Source organism: Gossypium hirsutum, chromosome A06 (assembly GCF_007990345.1).
Source record: "Gossypium hirsutum isolate 1008001.06 chromosome A06, Gossypium_hirsutum_v2.1, whole genome shotgun sequence".
NCBI lineage: Eukaryota > Viridiplantae > Streptophyta > Magnoliopsida > Malvales > Malvaceae > Gossypium > Gossypium hirsutum.
The window spans coordinates 65,878,723-65,901,490 of NC_053429.1; the positions used below are offsets into that span (position 1 = coordinate 65,878,723).

Sequence of the window (22,768 nt, forward strand, 5' to 3'; positions counted from 1 at the left end):
ATTGTTTCCGATCGAGATACAAAGTTCTTGAGTCACTTTTGGCGGACATTATGGGGAAATTTTGGGACGAAGTTACTGTTTTCAACCACTTGTCATCCCCAAACGAATGGCCAAATCGAGGTGGTAAACCGAGTTTTGTCAACTTTGTTGCGAGCGTTGGTACGAAAGAGCCTCAAGACGTGGGAAGAATGCTTACCCCACATTGAGTTCGCTTATAATCGCTCTGTTCACTCGGCAACCAAATTCTCTCCTTTTGAGACTGTCTATGGATTTAATCCTCTTACTCCTCTTGATTTATTACCTTTTCCTGTTGATCAATTTGTCTATACATATGCAAGGAAAAAGGCTGAATTTTTCAAGGAATTACATAGGAAAGTTCGAGAGAATATTAAATCTCGAACCGAGCAATAAGTCCAACGAGCCAACAAAGGACGAAAATGAGTTGTATTTGAACCCGGAGACTGGGTCTGGGTGCACATGAGAAAAGAAAGGTTTCCAGCTCAACGAAGATCTAAGTTGTTGCCGCGAGGAGATGGCCCCTTCCAAGTCATTGAGCGAATCGATGAAAATTCGTATAAGCTTGACTTACCAGGTGAGTACAATGTTAGTGCTAGTTTTAATGTCTCTGATTTGACTCCTTTCGATGTAGATACTGACTTGAGGACAAGTCATTTTCAAGAGGGGGAGGATGATACGATCATGGCTTCCCATAAGTCAAGTCCAAGCTGAGATCCGATGGTGCTACCTCAAGGGCCGATCACAATGGCTCGTGCAAAACAATTTAAAGAAGCCGTTATAGCTTTAGTTCAGCATGTGTGGGATGATGTCAATGCTAGACCTATCGAACCAGTTAGTGGCCATTTTGGAAATCCATGCTGAACTTTTCTACAAGTTCAGTTCAGCACACCGAGCTCACCTTCAATTCAAGTTAGCTCCCATGTAGCTCGGGACTAGCTCATTAGCTCGGGACCAGCTCATTATCAGCTCACGAGTTTAAGCCCAGCTAGAGTTCAGCTCATGAATTAACCATCAGCTCGTGGAGTTCACTTTGAATTCATTTGACTGCTATTGACTTTTTAATTAATAAGTTCAATAATTAGTTAATTAATATCCTACATATTAAATTTAGTTCACATTAGTTATATTAAGTATGTCTTAAAAGTGTTTATTGATGATAATTAAATTTGTCATAACCGAATTTAATGTTGATATTTGTGTTCACATTAGTTTGAATTAATTCTGTTCACATTTCTTGTAGAAACGCAATGGACATATGGAGATTAAAAGCAAGCATGAATTTTGAAGGTGCATGGACGGTTGGGGGACTTCAATCTCTTGGGTGCATGTTCAGCCAAGTGCATGTATGACCATATTCAATGTCTTTAAGGTTCATGAATGTTTCCATTCATGTATGGTGTGCTATCTCTTCATTCTCCAAGGTGACCATTCGGCCAAAGGACACTCACACATGCATGAAGATAGCTTGGCCAATTAGTTTCCCCATGACTCTCCTTAATTCGTTCACACCTATGTTCACATGGCAAGACTATTCGGTTCACCTTGTTCACACTAAAAGACTCTTCAACATTCTGTTTCACACACATGATGGCCCTTGGAGTGTCCACAATTAATTCATACTTTTTGGCCAAACATTCCTTCATTTAACAAGGTTGGCCGAACCTACAAGTGACCATTGGATATCATGCATTCACTTTGAGTTTTCTTAAGCATGAAGATTCATTCATTTCCTATTACCATAGCCGAATCTAGACATGCACATTAAGGGTCATTTTTCTAGAATTTTCTTTAATTAATATGTAAGCATGAAAGGCCAACCAGCTACCTAGACTTAGGCCTATAAATACTTGTTCAATTTTCATGTAAAGGACTTTTGAAACTTATGTTAATGTTATGCTGCCAAAATTGTGAGGCAAACTTTTCTTATATTTCGTTCAAAGATTCGTTTGGCGTTCCTAGCGTTCTAGTTGTGTCAACCGTGTTCTTTGTCGTACTCGAACTTATCACTATTCATAGTGTGGCGTTCAACATACCGAGGTTCCTATCTTGTTAGATAGTGGGTCGAGGTTTTTCCTTACCAAACCTATAACCGAACTCAAAAGGCCTAATCAACCGGTCGATACCATTTCGGTATTGGCTCTTAAAGTACCTTTAGTAGTTCAAACCCGTTCTCTTCTTTACCTAATCAAACCTAAACTGACCAATTTGTTCATATCCTTTTGTTCCTACCCTTTCATTCCTACCATTCCATTCGTACCCCTCTTTCTACTTTGACCATACCTTCAACTCAACTAAATCTAACGTAACTTCTCGTAGACGATCGGGCAATTTACATATGACTCGACTCTTCCCAAGACGGTTCGTATCAGTGACACTTCCTAGTGTTGAATTGATAGGGAGGCGCACGCGAACCAAGATCGAGTTGCCAAGTCACGAGAAACTCCTACGAAAGATCCTAGACGAACAGATCTGAAATCAAAAACAAAGATTAAGATTAAACCGAATCAGATTTGAATTTAAAATTCCCAAATTCAATTAAAAGAGCAGCAAGAAGAAAAGAAATAGAATCGATGAATCAAACGAAATTGAGAAGAAAGAAAAGATGCGAATCTGCCAAGGAATTGATTCGGCCAAGAATGCCCAATTTCCAGCAATCAATTGATTCCCAAATTGAAAGAAATCCAATCGGCCAAACCCTAGGAATTGGGGATTTTTGGGTTCGAATGGGTGCTGCCAATAGGAGAACAACTTAAACGATGAGATCTTGAGTTTAATCAATGCTGGAAAACAAACAAGAACAGCAAAATATTAGATGAGAAATCGGCACAAGTATAAGCAAAGAAAAGTAAAGAAAGAAATCGAAAACAGCAAGAATTAAAGGATAAGTCCTAAAGATCCTTGAAATCCCGAAAGATTTCACAAATCTCTTCAAACGGCTCTAATCTCCCCTCCAAAGAATATCGATGGCAAGAAGAAGGTTGAAGATGGCTCCCACAATCAAAAGATTGTTAAAACAACTTCTAAAGAAAACTCAAGAGAGAATTCTTGGAGAAAACTCCAAAGAAAATTCTGCACTCAACAAATCTGAAATTTGATAGAAAAAATAATAATGAGATGTTTTTACAAAGGGTGGCTGGCCAATGCTTATATAGGCCTCCAACAAATCCTAATCTCACAAGTAACTAATAAAAAATTAAACCTAATTAATAAAATAACAAGGTAAATTCGGCCATGCACTTATATGGGCTGTTTTGGGCCGAATTTTACATGTAATGCTCCAAAAGATTAAAAAATTAAATTAAACAAGTAAGATGTTTACAAATTGGGCCCTTTGACATTTTGGCCTGATTTTCAACTAAGTATGAAGAAATTTCTTGATTGGGCTGGGAATTTGCTTATTGGGCCTCGCCTTTAAGAATTTGGGCTTGTGATCCATCTCCTACCGAAATTGGGTTATTGACGCTCGTAATGGAGATCCAACGCGCTTTGGCTGCAAGATTCGGTTTCTTGGACCAAGATTTCCAAGATTTGAAATCTTGATTTTCTTGATTCTTGAAATTGCTCCGAACAGCAAAATTGGGCCAAGATTCGATTTCTTGATTTTCTTGAAAACAAGAAAGTGAATCTTGATTTTCTTGATTTGAGCCCATCACCTTCGTAAGCTTGGGTTGGGCCTTTGTGACTCGTATCATTCCCCCCTTCCTCAAAAAGATTCGTCCTCGAATCTGAAAAATCAAATGAACTGACTTTCCTCTATCGAACGGGACTAATGGCAATTGAGTCCACTGAAAATAATATCCATGAGATAGTAAATAGCAACGGAAACAAGCTTGTAGTCCAATCATAAGTATAACAGAACAGGTATAACGCATGTGAATGGACAGATTCAGATTACCATGCAAACAATCTAATTTACTCGCCACTGCCTCGTCAAATATTCGAACGAAGATGGACATGTTTTAAGGCATTCAGTCGTCTCAAATTGTTCCCACAAACCATGAATAAATTGCGAGTAATAAATCAAATGGTAAACATAATCGTCACAAGTAGGTATTTGAAAAGATTCACATGGTTCACAGTGTTGCATAATTATACCATGCATTAATCGACGGTCTATAGATTCACTCACACATGCATTATCAAAAACAAGAATCTTTTTATCAACCATCAAAATAGATAGATCATCAATAAATAAAATAGGACAGTCAAGCACGTTTCGATCTAAGTGTTCATCAACAAGATCTTTATCACTATCCGAGGAGTACAAAAGTGTTTCAAAAGTTTCAAGCATCTTCCCTTGATAAGCAAAAGAATAAGGGTCGATTTTACCTTTTTCATTTAAAACAAACCTTCGCTCATCGGGGGCATAGTGTAGTCGAATCTCCGTTGTTGAGTTAACCTTTGTCAAATGGAACTCAAACTTCATGTACAACCACATAAACTGTTTAAGGCACGAATATAAATTGAAAACAAATTTGGAAGATTTCGTTACCTTATTCTCCAAAACAGATTTGGACAAATTCGAGGATTTTACACAAGGTAAATCAAGAGAATAACAAATCACGCTTCTTTTCGTAATGACTTTATCAACCACAATCGAAGAGTAACAATTAATCGGATCAAAATGAGGGGATCTTTTAAGAACTAAGTCACCAAAAGTTTTATCAATAATTTTCAAATTTGCACTGGACTCGGTTTCTAAAATTTCCTTACCTCGCTTACCTTCGGGATCATGTGGTGTGATTTCATCTTTGCCTAAGTTGATCGTATGAAAGCGTCTTTCATTTGAGAGGTATTGAAGTTGAAAGTTATTTTTCGATCTTTCGGGAACCTGAAAAGTAGCAACACAAGAAAAATTCATATCTTGGTTAGTGAAAACATTCCTCACTAGCCTTTCCTCGTCTTTTTCTTTTGTTTCTTTTTTTAACTCATTTTCTCTTCTTTCTTCAACTTCGTTTTCAATTTTCTTTTCTGTTTCACATTCCTTTTCACTCTCAATCTCTTTTTGCTCTTTTTCATTCTCTTTTTCTTTTTCCTCACTTGTTGTAACAACAGAATTTTTCAGTTTGATTTGGTCCTCATGGACTTGTTCCGGAGTGAGCGGCACTAAGGTGATTTTCCTTCCTTGATGCTTGAAAGAATACCTATTTGTACAACCATCGTGAGTGGCCTTTCGATCCAGTTGCCATGGTTCTCCTAGCAACAAATGGCAGGCTTGAATAGGCATTACGTCGCACACAACTTCGTCTTGATACTTACCGATAGAAAAGGCGATGCGCACTTGTTGAGTGACCTTAAATCGGCCTTCGTTGCTAAGCTCTTGTAGTTGATAAGGTTGTGGATGCTTGGTAGTGGTTAAGCAAAGCTTTTCCACCATTGTCGTGCTGGCTACGTTCGTGCAACTTTCACCATCAATAATAACTCTACAAAGCTTCCCTTGTACATGGCAGCGAGTATGAAAGAGATGTTCTCGTTGCTGCTCACTCTTTGGTTTTGCCAAAGAAGGTTGCCCACGATCATGAAAATCATCATCCATTCTAGGGACACGTCGAGGGTCGCGCCTATGGGGCTGGTTATCCCTATCTTCCTTGATTGGATATCGATATTGAGGTTCTTGATTCAATCGCACCTCATTGATGGTAGCAGTCAAAGCTCGAAGAGCAGCAGCCTGTTCATCCAACTGTTGTTGGAATTTTTTAAATATGTCACCACTATTATCACCTGTAGACATTTTTTTTAAAACCTGCAAAACACTCAATACTCAAAAATAAAAGTTATCAAACCTCACCGTTAATCACTCAAAAAGAAAATTCAAATTTTCAATGAGGTAGAATTCAATCTTGTGTGTTCTTTATCAGAGTTTATATCAACCAATTAGAGAGTGTGAACCAAACTACCAAAGAATCCTAATTTGCACTAGGATGCCAAAAACTGACGAGACACCAATTGATTCGTGTTGCACCGAGGAAGAAGTTGTGCACACGTTTAAATCCTACTAACACAAGAAACAAGAAGGTGTTAGATAATGTAAAGGAAGAATAAAGGTAAACAAATGAAAACCTACAGCTAAGAATCAATAAAAATTGCTGAAAACAGAAAACCCGAAAAACTACGGAGTAACTTGACAACTTCGTTCGAGGTGTTCCCGATCTCCAAAAATCACGAAATTAAATCTGGAGTGTCCTTATATATTGAATTTTTGATCTGGAAATTTTGGGCACCAAATTCAACCCTCTGAATCTTTTTTTAAAATTTTATTGAATTTCATGTTTTTTGATTTTTTTGACTTTTTTGACTGATTTTTTTACGGGAATAATTTTTTTATATTCAATCACAGTGCTAAAAACATGTATATAAAATTTCAGATCAATCGAACAACGTTTACCCACTCAAATGAATTTTTTTGAACAATTTTTCTGGGTAAAACTGCTGTTTATGCTTTAAAAAATAGAGATCAGTTTAGAAATCAACCAAGAACACCCAAAACGCCCAAAATCTGATACCAAATGATAGGGAGGTGCACGCGGACCAAGATCGAGTTGCCAAGTCACGAGAAACTCCTACGAAAGATCCTAAACGAACAGATCTGAAATCAAAAACAAAGATTAAGATTAAACCGAATTAGATTTGAATTTAAAATTCCCAAATTCAATTAAAAGAGCAGCAAGAAGAAAAGAAATAGAATCGATGAATCAAACGAAATTGAGAAGAAAGAAAAGATGCGAATCTGCCAAGGAATTGATTCGGCCAAGAATGCCCAATTTCCAGCAATCAATTGATTCCCAAATTGAAAGAAATCCAATCGGGCAAACCATAGGAATTAGGGATTTTTGGGTTCGAACGGGTGCTGCCAATAGGATGATGTGATCCGGCTCGGGATGATGAGTCGAATTCACTTAGTTGCCCGATCGTCGTTCGAGAGAGTCGTTCGTGCTTTGGGTTTTAGAACTAGAAGTGAATGAAAAGATACGGGTAAGCGGAAGGTTTCAAAGTAGGGTGAATTTAGTAATAGGTTCGATTTAGTAGCAAAGATGGATGATGGTTAAATGGCTCGGTTTGGAATAACAAGAAAATAAGTCGAAGGATGGGAATGGAAAACGAAGTCAGGAATGATTCAACACTAAGAAGTGTCACCCCGGTTCCTATATTGTTAAGGTGAAAATATGGATAGATGGATAGGTGAACGCCACACCAAGATTGGTGATAAGTTCAAACAAGACGATTGACGCCACTAGCTCAAGCCAGATAAGCCTTTCGAAACTTGTACGAGATATGAGAGGAAGCAACCTCACAAGATCAAATGTTCATTAACAATTTTGGCAAAAGTCCTTTACAAATGAAAGAAAACAAATATTTATAGGCACATAGATGACCATTCAAATTTGGCATCTAGGTGTTCAAACAATAATAAAAATGTTCACACTAATGTATTAAAATAGTTCATAAATTCGACAGATTCATGCACTAGCTGAATGGACACTTTCTTCCCCTTAGTTTGTGCATGAATGCTTAGTCATAAAGAAAGGCTTCAAGTGACTTGTATGTGCACCAAAAGGTTGCATTCATCTCCTTGGGACGTTCATGCACTTGTATGGAACATGTATCTTCATAATTAAACACTTTAATGGCATGTAAGTTCATAAATGGCAGCATGAACCTTGTAAATTCGTTCTCCCCTTTGTGCATGCACTTAATTCAATCAATGTGTTGAATTATTGAGTTAATTCCTTCCCTTGGACATTCTTGAACCCATCCATGCATGTGTAGTAGCCTATAGTTCAATTCAAAGTGTGAACATGTTCAAGGAGCTCTATGGTCAACATAGAATTAGTTAGCAGCTACTTCTTGGCCGAATAAGTGCCTTGGAAAGTTAGGAGACAGCCACCATACATGCACTTAAGCCATTCATGCATTCTATCATCCCATGCATTTGATCCATTCATGGACTAGCCTTTAATGTCCATACATACATTCGACACATGCATGAATTTGTAGAAACATTGCATCTAGCCGTACATGCACCAGCATTTAATACTTCTTCATTCATGAGTGTGGAATGCCCAAAAGAGATGTTTCTTCATCCATACATTGTACCGTCCAAAGGAAGGTACCTACATAAAATAAACAAGTCATTAAGACATCTCATGAACACTCATAAATTCGGCATGATGTGAACACATTAATGTCATGCATTAATTCAGCTATGTGAACATAATCAATTTATGTAATGACTATGGCATATTAATAACAAATATTAATATAAGACAAGTTTAATGCTTAAATAAATATGTGCAAATTTTTATTTAATGCATTAAAGACAAAACCGAGTTTAAACTAAAATGAGCTAAGCTTTAGCTCGTGAGCTAAAGTTGAGCTGAGGCTAAACTCCTAAGCTGAAGTTGAGCTAAGGTTTAGCTCGTGAGTTGAAAGTGAGCTAGGAGTGAGCTCGGTTTAGCTCAGGCAAGTTGGATTGAGCTCGAATAAGCTAGATTTGAGCTGGACGGAGCTCGTGGAGCTGGAAACGAGCTTGGATCAGCTTGCCAACATGTCATTGCTCGGCTTGACAGACTTGCTCGATAAAGTTCGTGGGGCATGCTCGTATCATTCCCCCCACTTTTAGGCGACTTGTCCTCAAGTCGAGCCATTTGTCCATGGGAGAACTTTGACTCATGCATGGTTTTCCTCGGTCAAATGGGATGGAAGATGTCACATAAACCTCAAAAATTCTTACCACAGCCAATAAAAAGAAACTCAAAGGAATCAGATTCAAATGTGTTCGATAGTTCATAAAAAATTCATTCAATCGAACATATTCCAAAAATCTCAATTGGACAAAGCAAGCATACGTAAATTTATCAAAGAGTTTCGTTAGACCATCGTTGCAAACATGAAGACTAAGTTGGATCAAGGGATAATTGGTTGTAAACGATGCCAGGCACTTAAACACATTATTCCTCATCCAAAACATTTCAATATGTTTATTCAAAAATAGCAATTCATGGGAATGTACACGCAAAGTGTACCATGGCCAATTGGAAACTAAATCACTCTTTCGCTTATTAACAACATGATTTGTGTAATCACTTTCCAACACAAACGGATCACTACTAGGCCAAAGACAACAATCAATCACAACAAGGTACAAACAATTTCCAAACATCAAACCATCAAAAATATTTTCAACAACATTCGAATAGAGTAAAGGTATTTGAAAATTTTCATAAACTTTACCTTGTCGATCTTGAAGAGAAGAAAATTTAGGATCGATTTTACCTTTTTCAAACAAGATAAATCTTCTCTCTTCTAGCGGATAATGTAAAACAAACCTTTTACCTCGATCAACTTGGGTTGGTGACGAAGCACCATGACAGCTCGTGCTTTTTAAAGGGTTACATTCACAAAAAAGTAAAAGGTTAGTTTCAATAGGAGGTATGGACTGAAAAGAAAAAAATAAATCATTGTTGAAATTTGATTCAAGTCCCAAAGCATAAGTCGATCTTACCTTCTCAAAATGGAACAAAAATTTCAGATGTGGCCAAACAAGGTGATTAGTAAACAAATCAAAATTGAAACCCAAATCATTGAATTTCACATTCTTATCAAAAGTTCGAACATCAAGCAAACATAATTTGAATGCAAATGATGCCAAGTGCTTAATGTTTCCATAAAATGAATTCATGTAGCAAATACCAGGCTTGAACACACGAACTTGATTAGGAATTCCAACAAGCAACATATTTGATACGACCATGCCCCGGGCACACTTTTGGATCAGCTCCCTAAGCATTGTTTGCAAATCCATGCGAGCTGAATTAGTTCAATTTCATTTCGTTAAGCTCCGTTTAGCTCATTTCCAGCTCACTCGAGCTCAAGTCAACTCACTCAAGCTCAATTCAGCTCAATCTTAACCCAATGAGCTTATTTTTAGCTTTCTTTAGCTTGCATTTATTTTGCTAAAATAAACCATTTAATTTGTCATTAGTTAAATTAGTTGTTTATCTTAAGTTAGTTAATTTGTTAAAATCTGGACAAATAATTAATTAAGTGTTTTAATTATATCTAAATTAAATACTTAATTAATTATGTTGTTTTAAATATGTCTAAAATTGTTAATATGTATGGCCAAATTTAATGTGCAAATTTATTGAGTTCATATGCTGCTAATTTAATGTGTTTGAAATGCATTTAACTTGCTGATTTAATTTGCTGCAGGTTCATGAACGGATTGGTGCAATGAATGGGAGTGTGCATGCACAATTGAGGTTCAATGGTTGGCATTTAAAGGAGCACATGCATTTGGGACGTTCATGCAAGAGGGAGTTGCTGAAAGCTCATGTATTTGAAGATTCATGGATCATATTTATGGGGGAAAATACATGGGACGTTTCATGCATGATTCATGCATTTTCAAGATGACCATTCAAGTATTTTAGGCACATTAATGCCTCATTCAGCCAAGGGAGATGTAGGATCATTAAAGAGCTGCACATTCATGGAATTATGGAGATTCTTCAAGGCTAAGGATGCATGAATGCATCAAGTGAAGCATCATGATGGTTCGGCCAATTCATGTACCATCTTCAAGCATGAACTGGATTTTAATGCTATTTGTGTGAACATGTTAAATACCTGTGTGAACAGAATTTAAGTTAGTGTGAACAACATAGATGCCGAATATCAATAGGCATTTTAGGCTTATAAATAGCTTACTTGTTTATTGTAAAAGGTTACAGAATTTGATCAATTAAACTTAATAGAACTTTTGTTCCTGTGAGGTTACCTCCTCTCTTCTTTCGTTCGAGTCTCGAAGTGACTTATCTAGCTTGCTAGTGGTGTCAATCCGAACTCCATTGAACTTATCACCGAATCGGTGTGGCGTTCAACCATCTTCCTATACCTTTGGTTCTTACCTTCATATAGGTAACGGGTCAAGGTCCGCTTCTATCCTTCATCAAAATTCACCTTAAGCAATATAAGACTCGGGGCAATACTTTTTAGTATTGAATCATTCTTAAAGTTTGAGTTCTTTATCCATTTCCATTTATTTATCATCTTTGTAACTTAATTCTTTGTTAAACCGAACCTATCTTTCATCAAACCAAAACCCATCCTTTGAACCCATTTTGCCTACCTTCCACTTATAAAACATTCAAACTCCATCTATCTACAAATTTGAACGAGCTTCTCGTCGACGATCGGGCATCTTAAGTGAACCCGACTCAATTAATCGGGCCGGATCACATCATTTGGTATCAGAGCTTGCAAAATGAGGAGCACCGACGTTCGTAGCTATCTCGAAAGATAGGTTTGTAAAAAAAAGTTTTAAAAAAATCAAAAAAATCTCGAGTTGTAATTTTATTTTATTTTCTCTTTTCTTTATTGTATTTACCTTACTATTGTATTGGAGTATCAAAAAAAATCGAAATTCAAAAAAAAAAGAAGTGAGCAAAAAAAGAAAAAAAAGTAAAAAAAAGAACAAAAAAAAAGTGAAAAGTCTTGTGAGTTTTATTTTCATCTCTTATTACTCCGATCATCAAGTTTCCCTTCCTACCATTATTTACCCATCCCAACGCCACACTTTAAACCAATTTTCTTCTTTATTCAGCCTACCCTACACCCGACATTATCCCTTGTAACCAATTTGAAACCAACCCTCAAGCAGTAAATTAAGTCTACCGAGACAAATCACGAAATTGTGAGAAGAGGTTGAGTGGAAAAAGGCACGAGTGAAATTACATCAAAGAAAAAGCCAAAATTTGAATGTAAACACGAGTGCGAGTGAAAATCATTATTTCCTTTTCGAGCGAATTTGTGAGGTTTGTGGTAAGGTATTTATTTTCTTTATTATTTTTTTCTAACATCTTCTTGTCATTACTTAATCATGTCTCGAGAAACATTTCCCGAATCAGAATTCCAATATTTGATGCAAGAGATGCGTAGAATGGTGAAATCAAAATTTGATAAATTGCATGATCGATTGGATCGAGTGGAGGAAAGAGCCCGATGGAAGCCAAAATCACCGGGTGAAGAGACGGAGACAAGATCATCACGAAGGCACACATCCATTGATTTTTTGGGAAGAGATTCATACCATGATTCCTATTCAACGAGGAACTCAAGACGAAGCAAAGCAAGTTTTGAGTTTAAAGCTTTCCGAGGTGATGAACGAGAAATCACAAGTAGTCCTTCGTATGCACCGAGGTATTCGTCCGCCAAGAATCAATCTCGAAGAGGTGATCATTTTTTGTATGAAAGTCGTTCCAATTATACCCAACGAGAGTCATTTCGTGCTGATTCATTTGTAACATCTCCATCCTATAATGAAAGAACGAGGCAAAAAGAAAAAGAAATAAGAAGAAAAGAAAGACAAGAAATGTTGATGAGAGAAAATGAGCATATATGGAATGAAATCGAGGGACGAAAAAAAGAAATGAAAGAAAAGAAACAAGAAATTGAAAAAGAGAGTGAGATTGAAGAAAGAAACGAGAGTGTAAAAGAAACGAGTGTCATGGAAAAAAAAATTGAGATTGAAAAAGGATGTGAAAAAGAGAAAGAAATCGAAAAAGAAATTGAGATTGAACAAAAGTGTGAGGAAAAAGAGAAAATTGAAAAAGAAAGAAAAGACAATGAGTTAGAAAAACAAATGAGAGAAAAGGAGGCAAAAGAGCAAGAAAAAGTGAGGAATCTGTTTACTAAACCACATGAGAATTTGTCTTGTTTTGTTTCCTCTTTTCAGGTCTCCGGAAGGCCAAGTGACGATAATTTTCAACTCCAATACCTCTCGAAGGAGAGAAGGTTCATTTTGGCTGAAAAAGGTAATGTTCTCAACGATCCTAGTTCGCCTATGCCAAAAGGTAAGCAAGGTATGAATGTTGAAAATTTTAAAGCACTTCTGCCTTACTCGATTGTTGATGGACACACTGTTGATGATTTGGTCTTTAGAAAGAATTTGAACTTTGACGTGGCTATTTGTCATTCTTTGATTGATGATGATCCATTTGTTTTGTCTAATGATAAGAAGATTCTTGCTTTTGAAAAATATCATTTTGATGGTATTGGTTGTTTATCTTTAACTTGCAATGGAATGCATGTTTTGGATGCGCAAGATGAAAGTCCATATAAAATGTTCATTCTCACTGATAATGTTGAAAAGGAATGGAAATGATACGAGCACGCCCCGCGAACTTCATCGAGCAAGTCTGTCAAGCCGAGCATTGACATGTTGGCAAGCTGATCCCAGCTCGTTTCCAGCTCCACGAGCTCCGTCTAGCTCAAATCCAGCTTATTCAAGCTCGATCCAACTTGCCTGAGCTAAACCGAGCTCACTCCTAGCTCATATTTAGCTCACGAGCTAAACCTTAGCTCAACTTCAGCTTAGGAGTTTAGCCTCAGCTCAACTTTAGCTCACGAGCTAAAACTTAGCTCATTTTAGTTTAAACTCGGTTTTGTCTTTAATGCATTAAATAAAATTTGCACATATTCATTTAAGCATTAAACTTGTCTTATATTAATATTTGTTATTAATATATCATTGTCATTATATAAATTGATTATGTTCACATAGCCGAATTAATGCATGACATTAATGTGTTCACATCATGCCGAATTTATGAGTGTTCATGAGATGTCTTAATGACTTGTTTATTTCATGTAGGTACATTCCTTTGGACGGTACAATGTATGAATGAAGAAACATCTCTTTTGGGCATTCCACACTCATGAATGAAGAAGTATTAAATGCTGGTGCATGTACGGCTAGATGCAATGTTTCTACAAATTCATGCATGTGTCGAATGCATGTATGGACATTAAAGGCTAGTCCATGAATGGATCAAATGCATGGGATGATAGAATGCATGAATGGCTTAAGTGCATGTATGGTGGCTGTCTCTTAACTTTCCAAGGCACTTATTCGGCCAAGAAGTAGCTGCTAACTAATTCTATGTTGACCATAGAGCTCCTTGAGCATGTTCACACTTTGAATTGACCTATAGGCTACTACACATGCATGGATGGGTTCAAGAACGTCCAAGGGAAGGAATTAACTCAATAATTCAACACATTGATTGAATTAAGTGCATGCACAAAGGGGAGAACGAATTTACTAGGTTCATGCTACCATTTATGAACTTACATGCCATTAAAGTGTTTAATTATGAAGATACATGGTCCATACAAGTGCATGAACGTCCCAAGGAGATGAATGCAACCTTTTGGTGCACATACAAGTCACTTGAAGCCTTTCTTTATGACTAAGCATTCATGCACAAACTAAGGGGGAAGAAAGTGTCCATTCAGCTAGTGCATGAATCTGCTGAATTTATGAACTATTTAATACATTAGTGTGAACGTTTTTATTATTGTGTGAACACCTAGATGCCGAATTTGAATGGTCATCTATGTGCCTATAAATATTTGTTTTCTTTCATTTGTAAAGGACTTTTGACTTTTGATCATTTGAATGAACTTTGTTCAAAGAGTGAGTTTTCTCCTCTCTAAATTCGTACGAGTTTCGATCTGACTTATCTAGCGTGCTAGTGGCGTCTATCGTTCTCTTTTGAACTTATCACCTTGCTTTGGTGTGGCGTTCAACCTTCTACAATTCCGCAATCCCACCTTGAACCGAATAGAAATCGGGGTGACACTTTTAGTGTTGAATCGTTTCTGGTGTTTAAGCTCATTTATCCATTCCACCGACTATCCTAGATTTTACCCAACTATAATATCTTTTTACAAAACCGAGCCTTCATTTATCAACTTCCATTTTTCTTATTTTTATCTTTAAATCGAGCCTACTACCCTTATAAATTTACCATCACCTTAGCCAACCTTTAAAACCATTTGAAAGCTTCCGCATCTTTAGCCTTATTTCATCCTATTTCCGTTAACTCAACTATTCCTCGTCGACGATCGGGCAATCAAGTGAATCGACTCAACCAACCGAGCCGGATCACATCATCTGGTATCAGAGCTACTAAAACGAGGAGTACCGATGTTCGTATCAGGCCGCAAGTAGGTTCGAAACGTGAAAAAAAAATCAAAAAAAATTTGAGTTGTAATTTAATTTTTTTCCCTTGTATTTAGCTTACTATTGTATTGGAGTAACAAAAAAAATCAAAAAAAATTTGAAAAAAAAATTTGATTGAAAAAAAAATTCAAAAAAAAAGTGAAAAAAAAGGTGAGCAAAAAAAAATCAAGTTTAAAAAAAAAGTGAAAAGTCTTGCGAGTTTTTATTTTCTTCTCTTATTTACTCCGATCATCAAGTTTCCCTTCCTACCATTATTTACCATCCCAACACCACATTTTAAACCAATTTTCTTCTTTATTCAGCCTACCCTACACTCGACATTATTCCTTGTAACCCATTTTGAAGCCGACCCTCTAAGCCGCAATAAGTCTTCTTGAAACAAAATACGAATTCACGAGAGTGAGACGAGCGGAAAAAGGCACGAGTGGTGAGTACATTAGAGCGAGCAAAAGCCATTAGACAAGTGTAAACACGAGTGGAGTGTTATCCAATTTTTTTTCCGAGCGAAATTGTGAGGTTTGTGGTGAGGTACTTCATTTTTTTTATTTTGTTTTGTGATCTAACATTTTCTTTTTAGCAACAAAAATCATGTCATACGAAGAGTTCACCGAATCGGAATACCAATATTTGGTTCAAGAAAAGCGAAGAATGGCGACTAAATGAGACCAAAGTGATCGAGTTTCTTCAAGTCGTAAAACGGAACCAAGAACCCCACGGAGATATACCCCCGACTACTACTTAAGAAAAAGTTCCTATCGTGATTCCTTTTCGCCATCTACTTTGAGACAAAGAGATTTATACTATGACGCATATTCATCAGCGAATTCGAGAAGTGACTTCGATCGAAAGTCCTTTTCATCAAGAAATTTGAGAAGACGAGAAGCCGATTACGATTTTGATTCATTCCAAGATGGCGTTCGAAGAGAAAGACATACTCCTACTAGATCTTCAAAGAAATCTTACCCGGAGTATTCTTCACGAAGTTTTGATTGTCAATCATATGCAAATAGTTCTTCATCTTTCGAACAAGATTTGTATTCTCATCGTTCTTTTGTACATTCTTGTAAAGAGAAAACAAAGAAAAGAAAAGAAAAAGAAAAAGCAAGAGAAGAAAAAGAAAATGAAATAAAAAGAAAAGAGAGGCAAGAGGCAAGTAAGAGAGAAAATGAGCGAATCTTGAGAGAACTTGAAAAAGCCTTTGAAAAGCAAAAAGAAAATGAAAAAGGAAATGAAAAGAAATTTGAGAGTGAAAAAGAAGATGAAAAAAAATTGAAACAAAAGAAACGAGTGATCCAGAAGAAAAAGAATCGAGTGAGAAAACAAGTGAGCAAGTGAGGATTATTTCCACTAACCCACCTGTTCGATCTTCTTGTGAGTTAACTTTTCAGGTTCCTAGAAGTTTGTGCGACCAATTCCATCTACATTACCTTCCAAACGAGAGGTGTTTTAGGTTGTTCGAAAAAGGTAAGTTCGCGAATGACTACCACCCACTTGCGATTGAAGGTAAGGAAGGTAAGGATTCTTTGTTTATCGAATCAAAGTCACTTGATTTGGATAATTTTTGTTCACTTACTGTTGTTAACGATTTTGTTTTAAAAGGTGCCATATACAGTTTTTTTTATGACGATTACTACATTGGCAAATTTGTTGACAACATTGGATTAGTTTTCCCTAAGCAAATTTTGAACATGTTTGATCAAAGTCTGTCACGTAAAAATTCTCATGTGTTTGACCCTGCAAACTTTTTGAACTCATGTGTTAAATCTTTATGTTTAAATATGCCTGCTCAATTGATTTGTGATAAATCTGCCTGTTTGAAAAGTTGCATGTTCGTTAAAAATTCTTTGTTTGGCATCCATGTTAAAAGATCTTCACATGATATGTGCAATTGTGTTCTTCATGAACAATCTTTGAGTTTTTGTACGAAATTTCCATGTAGTGATTTGCATTCCCGATTAATACTCTTGAAGTATGAACCTTTGCATTTTGGTATGCTCGGTTTTGTCAAATCAACATGTGTGTTTAAACTAGTGAAATATAATTCGTGTGGTGAGTTGATTATATCTTCTTCTAATATGTTGCTTGTTGGAATTCCTAATCAAGTTCGTGTGTTCAAGCCTGGTATTTGCTACATGAATTCATTTTATGGAAACATTAAGCGCTTTGCATCATTTACATTGAAATTATGTTTGCTTGAAGTTCGAATTTTTGATAAGAAGGTGAAATTCAATGATTTGGGTTTCAATTTTGATTCATTTATTAATCACCTTGTTTGGCCACATTTGAAATTTTCGTTTCATTTCGAGAAGGTAAGGCCAACCTATGTTTTTGGAATTGAATCAAATTTCCATGGTAACTTTCCTTTTCCATTTAAGTCCATAGTTTTTGATAATACTAACCCGTCTTATTTTTGTGAATTCCACCCCTCGAGGAGCAAGACATGTCATGGTGCGTCACCACCTATTCAAATTTATCGAAGTAATAGGTTTGTCTTACATTATCTATCCAAAGAGAGAAGATTCATTTTGACTGAGAAAGGTAAACCCAATCCTCAATTTTCTTCTCTTCATATTCGTCAAGGTAAGTCATCTGAAAATTTTCAAATATCTTTGCTCACTTCGATTGAAGTTGAAAATTCCATTGATTGGTTGTTTGGAAATTATTTATACTTTGATGTGATGGATTTTTCCTTTTGGAATTGTGATGATGTGATTATTACGTTGGAATTTGGAGACTCCCCTCATGTTGTTCAAAACGAAAGGAAGAATTAGCATACCTTTGGCCTTGGCATACCTTGCATGAGCAAGACAAACGACCAAATGAGTTACTATATTCGATTAAAGAAATTAAAATGTTTTGGATGAGGAATAATGTGTTTAAGTGCCTACCATCATTTTTAACCAATTATCCCTTGATCCAACTTAGTTTTCATGTTTGTAACGATGGTCTAACGAAACTCTTTGATAAATTTATGTATGCTTGCTTTGTCCAATTGAGATTTTTGGCATATGTTCGATTGAATGAATATTTTATGAACTATCGAACACATTTGAATTTGACTCCTTTGAGTTTCTTTTTATTGGTTGTGGTAAGAATTTTTCAGGTTTGTGTGACATCTTCCATCCCATTTGACCGAGGAAAACCATGCATGAGTCAAAGTTCTCCCATGGACAAACGGCTCGACTTGAGGACAAGTCGCCTAAAAGAGGGGGGAATGATACGAGCACGCCCCGCGAACTTCATCGAGCAAGTCTGTCAAGCCGAGCATTGACATGTTGGCAAGCTGATCCCAGCTCGTTTCCAGCTCCACGAGCTCCGTCTAGCTCAAATCCAGCTTATTCAAGCTCGATCCAACTTGCCTGAGCTAAACCGAGCTCACTCCTAGCTCATATTTAGCTCACGAGCTAAACCTTAGCTCAACTTCAGCTTAGGAGTTTAGCCTCAGCTCAACTTTAGCTCACGAGCTAAAACTTAGCTCATTTTAGTTTAAACTCGGTTTTGTCTTTAATACATTAAATAAAATTTGCACATATTCATTTAAGCATTAAACTTGTCTTATATTAATATTTGTTATTAATATATCATTGTCATTATATAAATTGATTATGTTCACATAGCCGAATTAATGCATGACATTAATGTGTTCACATCATGCCGAATTTATGAGTGTTCATGAGATGTCTTAATGACTTGTTTATTTCATGTAGGTACATTCCTTTGGACAGTACAATGTATGAATGAAGAAACATCTCTTTTGGGCATTCCACACTCATGAATGAAGAAGTATTAAATGCTGGTGCATGTACGGCTAGATGCAATGTTTCTACAAATTCATGCATGTGTCGAATGCATGTATGGACATTAAAGGCTAGTCCATGAATGGATCAAATGCATGGGATGATAGAATGCATGAATGGCTTAAGTGCATGTATGGTGGCTGTCTCTTAACTTTCCAAGGCACTTATTCGGCCAAGAAGTAGCTGCTAACTAATTCTATGTTGACCATAGAGCTCCTTGAGCATGTTCACACTTTGAATTGACCTATAGGCTACTACACATGCATGGATGGGTTCAAGAACGTCCAAGGGAAGGAATTAACTCAATAATTCAACACATTGATTGAATTAAGTGCATGCACAAAGGGGAGAACGAATTTACTAGGTTCATGCTACCATTTATGAACTTACATGCCATTAAAGTGTTTAATTATGAAGATACATGGTCCATACAAGTGCATGAACGTCCCAAGGAGATGAATGCAACCTTTTGGTGCACATACAAGTCACTTGAAGCCTTTCTTTATGACTAAGCATTCATGCACAAACTAAGGGGGAAGAAAGTGTCCATTCAGCTAGTGCATGAATCTGCTGAATTTATGAACTATTTTAATACATTAGTGTGAACGTTTTTATTATTGTGTGAACACCTAGATGCCGAATTTGAATGGTCATCTATGTGCCTATAAATATTTGTTTTCTTTCATTTGTAAAGGACTTTTGACTTTTGATCATTTGAATGAACTTTGTTCAAAGAGTGAGTTTTCTCCTCTCTAAATTCGTACGAGTTTCGATCTGACTTATCTAGCGTGCTAGTGGCATCTATCGTTCTCTTTTGAACTTATCACCTTGCTTTGGTGTGGCGTTCAACCTTCTACAATTCCGCAATCCCACCTTGAACCGAATAGAAATCGGGGTGACACTTTTAGTGTTGAATCGTTTCTGGTGTTTAAGCTCATTTATCCATTCCACCGACTATCCTAGATTTTACCCAACTATAATATCTTTTTACAAAACCGAGCCTTCATTTATCAACTTCCATTTTTCTTATTTTTATCCTTAAATCGAGCCTACTACCCTTAAAATTTACCATCACCTTAGCCAACCTTTAAAACCATTTGAAAGCTTCCGCATCTTTAGCCTTATTTCATCCTATTTCCGTTAACTCAACTATTCCTCGTCGACGATCGGGCAATCAAGTGAATCGACTCAACCAACCGAGCCGGATCACATCAGGAAATGTATTGATGAATACGCCATTGGCAAGATTTTTGATGAAGAGCGAATAAATCAGCACCAACAAAATCTGGAATTGTGATATCAAAAGTTGACATATCATCTGCTTGGTTGTGTTGATCATGTGGATTATCTAATTTTTGGTGTGAAATTTCCATGTTTTTGTAAATCTTTTCGAATGAAATTTAAAGGGTTTGCTTGTTTGAATTTGAGTATGTTAACACCCTCGTTGTTTAATTTGTGTAAATTGTTGGAGATAAAAGGACTCTTTTTGCCATTTGGATCGAGTAGTCAAAATCATGTCTTTAATCCTGGAGTTTGCTATTATGAATCATCCATGAAAGAAAGCAAGCATCATAAAATTTGTTTGAATGAATGTGTAAACAATCTTTGTTTGTATGATACTTTGTCTTTAAGTTTGAAAATAAGCCATGTGAATCTTGTTGGTTTGTTAAGTCAAAATCAAAATTTTGTTTTCGGAGGATGTTCTCAACTGTGGACTAAAAGATCCGAACATGTTTTGAATGATAATGATTTTGAGTTGCTTAGTGCTCTTTCTATGAAGTCGGTCATGAAATTGCCAAATCAAATTGAAATGGCAAGAGAAAATTTTGTCTTTGACCCCGGTGAACACCATTCTATATCATTGCCTAAGGTAATCGAACCATGGAAAGTTGACTTCCAAAACCATAGCTATCAAATGCCTTGTGATTTATGTTTGTTTCCATCGAAGAAAAAGGTAAGAACGATTTCTATTTTCGACCCCGGTATTGGATTATTTGTTCAAACTGTGAATCAAATCTCAAAAAGTTCCTTTGTGTTTAATCTTCATCGTGTCACTAATTCGTTTTATTCTTTTAAAGGTGACAATGTGAAGTGGTACCCTCCTAAAGAGGGAGGGCATGCGAATGAGCTTCTTTTGATCCGAGTTAATTGTGGCTTTCAGAATCTTCAATGATTTTTCGCGAGTAAATGGCCCGATTTGGGGACAAATCGCTTTAAAGAGGGAGGGGATGATACGACCATGCCCCGGGCACACTTTTGGATCAGCTCCCTAAGCATTGTTTGCAAATCCATGCGAGCTGAATTAGTTCAATTTCATTTCGTTAAGCTCTGTTTAGCTCGTTTCCAGCTCACTCGAGCTCAAGTCAACTCACTCAAGCTCAATTCAGCTCAATCTTAACCCAATGAGCTTACAACATGTTTGGTTGGGTGTATTGGCATAGCCATTACACCCCTAATCGTGGGCCCCACTCAATACATTGTTTGGTTGGGTGTATTAGCCTAATACGGGTCTATTCCATTACTGATCTAATCCCCAAATTCCACCGATTTCCAATCCCTTCCTTGTGCTCAGTTTAGGTCTGGATTGAGTTTTGGTCCCTGTTTTACCCTCCTAATTCACGCTTCTGTCTTACCCAAATCCACCGTATTCTGTTTCTTCCTTCTACCTTTCTTCTCCACTCTCCTCACCTTTCTGTCTTACCTTTCTATCTCCACCGATTCACGCTTCTACCTTTCTGTCTTACCTCTCTTTGGCGTTACAACTGGACTTTGAACACCAATCAGAAAGCAGCCTCCTTCTCACGTTTTCTGTTCCTCTCTATCGGTGAAACTATGTTCTGTCCATTGGAACCGGTAAGGAAGATACAACCTTATTTTTTATTTAAAAATATGTTTTCCCAATGATTATTGGATTAAATTTCATCCTTTTAATAGTTTTGTTTCTTGGTTTGGAAATCTAGAAATTGGATTAAAGGAAACAATAGAACACGGGTCTTTCACTGATAATAGTCCTGCCACTTTTTCTTTAACTGATGAAGATCATACCATAGCTAACGTTGTTAGATTCACTTTGAATCAAGAGTCAGTTCACTCACCTCTGTTTTTGGCTTTGATTCATGCTGGGTTTTCTTTGTTTTAAGTGATTGTATTGAAAGTGGAAGCTATCATTTTTATGTTGTGCAGCCCAAGGGTTACATTCTGTGGCTACAGTATTCCTCATCCTTTAGAGGCTCGAGTTAATATTATAGTTCAAACCACTGGTAAACTCAATATAACACTCTTTTTCAAGTACTTTGGTTGGGTTCAAGTTCCTTTAGTTGTTCTATGTGAAAATTTGTAGGTGATCCAGCAAGAGAGGTATTGAAAGATGCATGTCAAAATCTAATGTTGATGTGTAGGCATGTGAGGTGCACTTTTGACAAGGCTGTTGAAGATTTTAAAGCAAGCAATGTTGTGAAGGCTATGAAAATTGATTCACAAGACAGTAGTGGTGATGATTCAGAAGAGAGTGAATGAAAATGATTTCCTACCATCTATCTTTCACATCTTAAGACTATCATGTGGTCATTAGCTCAATCTGAATTACTTCTTTTTGTTATCATATCAAAAGCTTTTCGTTTGATATCTCACTTATCATCAACTATTTTCATTGGATTTGCAAACTAGAGTTGCCTATGCAAGCTATTCGGTTTACCTTGCTTGCACAACCTATTTATATTTAAGGAATGAGTTAGGGAGAATACAATAGCATGTTGTTAGCATCCACTATTTCAGGCTGTGGGGATTTTCTGTTTGGTTTCATCAAGTTCGAAGTTGTTTCTCCTGGCTTCGACAAATGTGGTATGGATCTCCAACAACGCTTTTGAACTCTGATTATCTTCTTGGGAGCGTCCTCAGCCTGCTTGCTAGCCTGCATTAAGCATCG

General features: G+C 36.7%; 1 protein-coding gene across 1 annotated transcript; it reads left to right on the forward strand.

Annotated features, from left to right (window-relative positions):
* The first annotated feature begins 477 nt into the window (after positions 1-477).
* On the forward strand, positions 478-22,444 carry LOC107944352 (DNA-directed RNA polymerases I and III subunit RPAC2). The gene is made up of 4 exons (XM_041115412.1): positions 478-718; positions 21,804-21,924; positions 22,027-22,103; positions 22,184-22,444. Exons 1-4 carry the CDS (start codon positions 478-480, stop codon positions 22,357-22,359), a joined length of 615 nt encoding a protein of 204 aa, XP_040971346.1. The 3' UTR covers positions 22,360-22,444.
* Positions 22,445-22,768: the final 324 nt, after the last annotated feature.

What these genes read in the sequence shown, in the direction of transcription:
- LOC107944352 (XM_041115412.1), top strand. Translation starts at nt 478, where the DNA reads ATGAGAAAAGAAAGGTTTCCAGCTCAACGAAGATCTAAGTTGTTGCCG. An exon ending in CATGGCTTCCCATAAGTCAA is followed by an intron (nt 719 to 21,803) that starts GTCCAAGCTGAG and finishes TTGGAAATCTAG; the next exon opens with AAATTGGATTAAAGGAAACA. An exon ending in TATTATAGTTCAAACCACTG is followed by an intron (nt 22,104 to 22,183) that starts GTAAACTCAATA and finishes GAAAATTTGTAG; the next exon opens with GTGATCCAGCAAGAGAGGTA.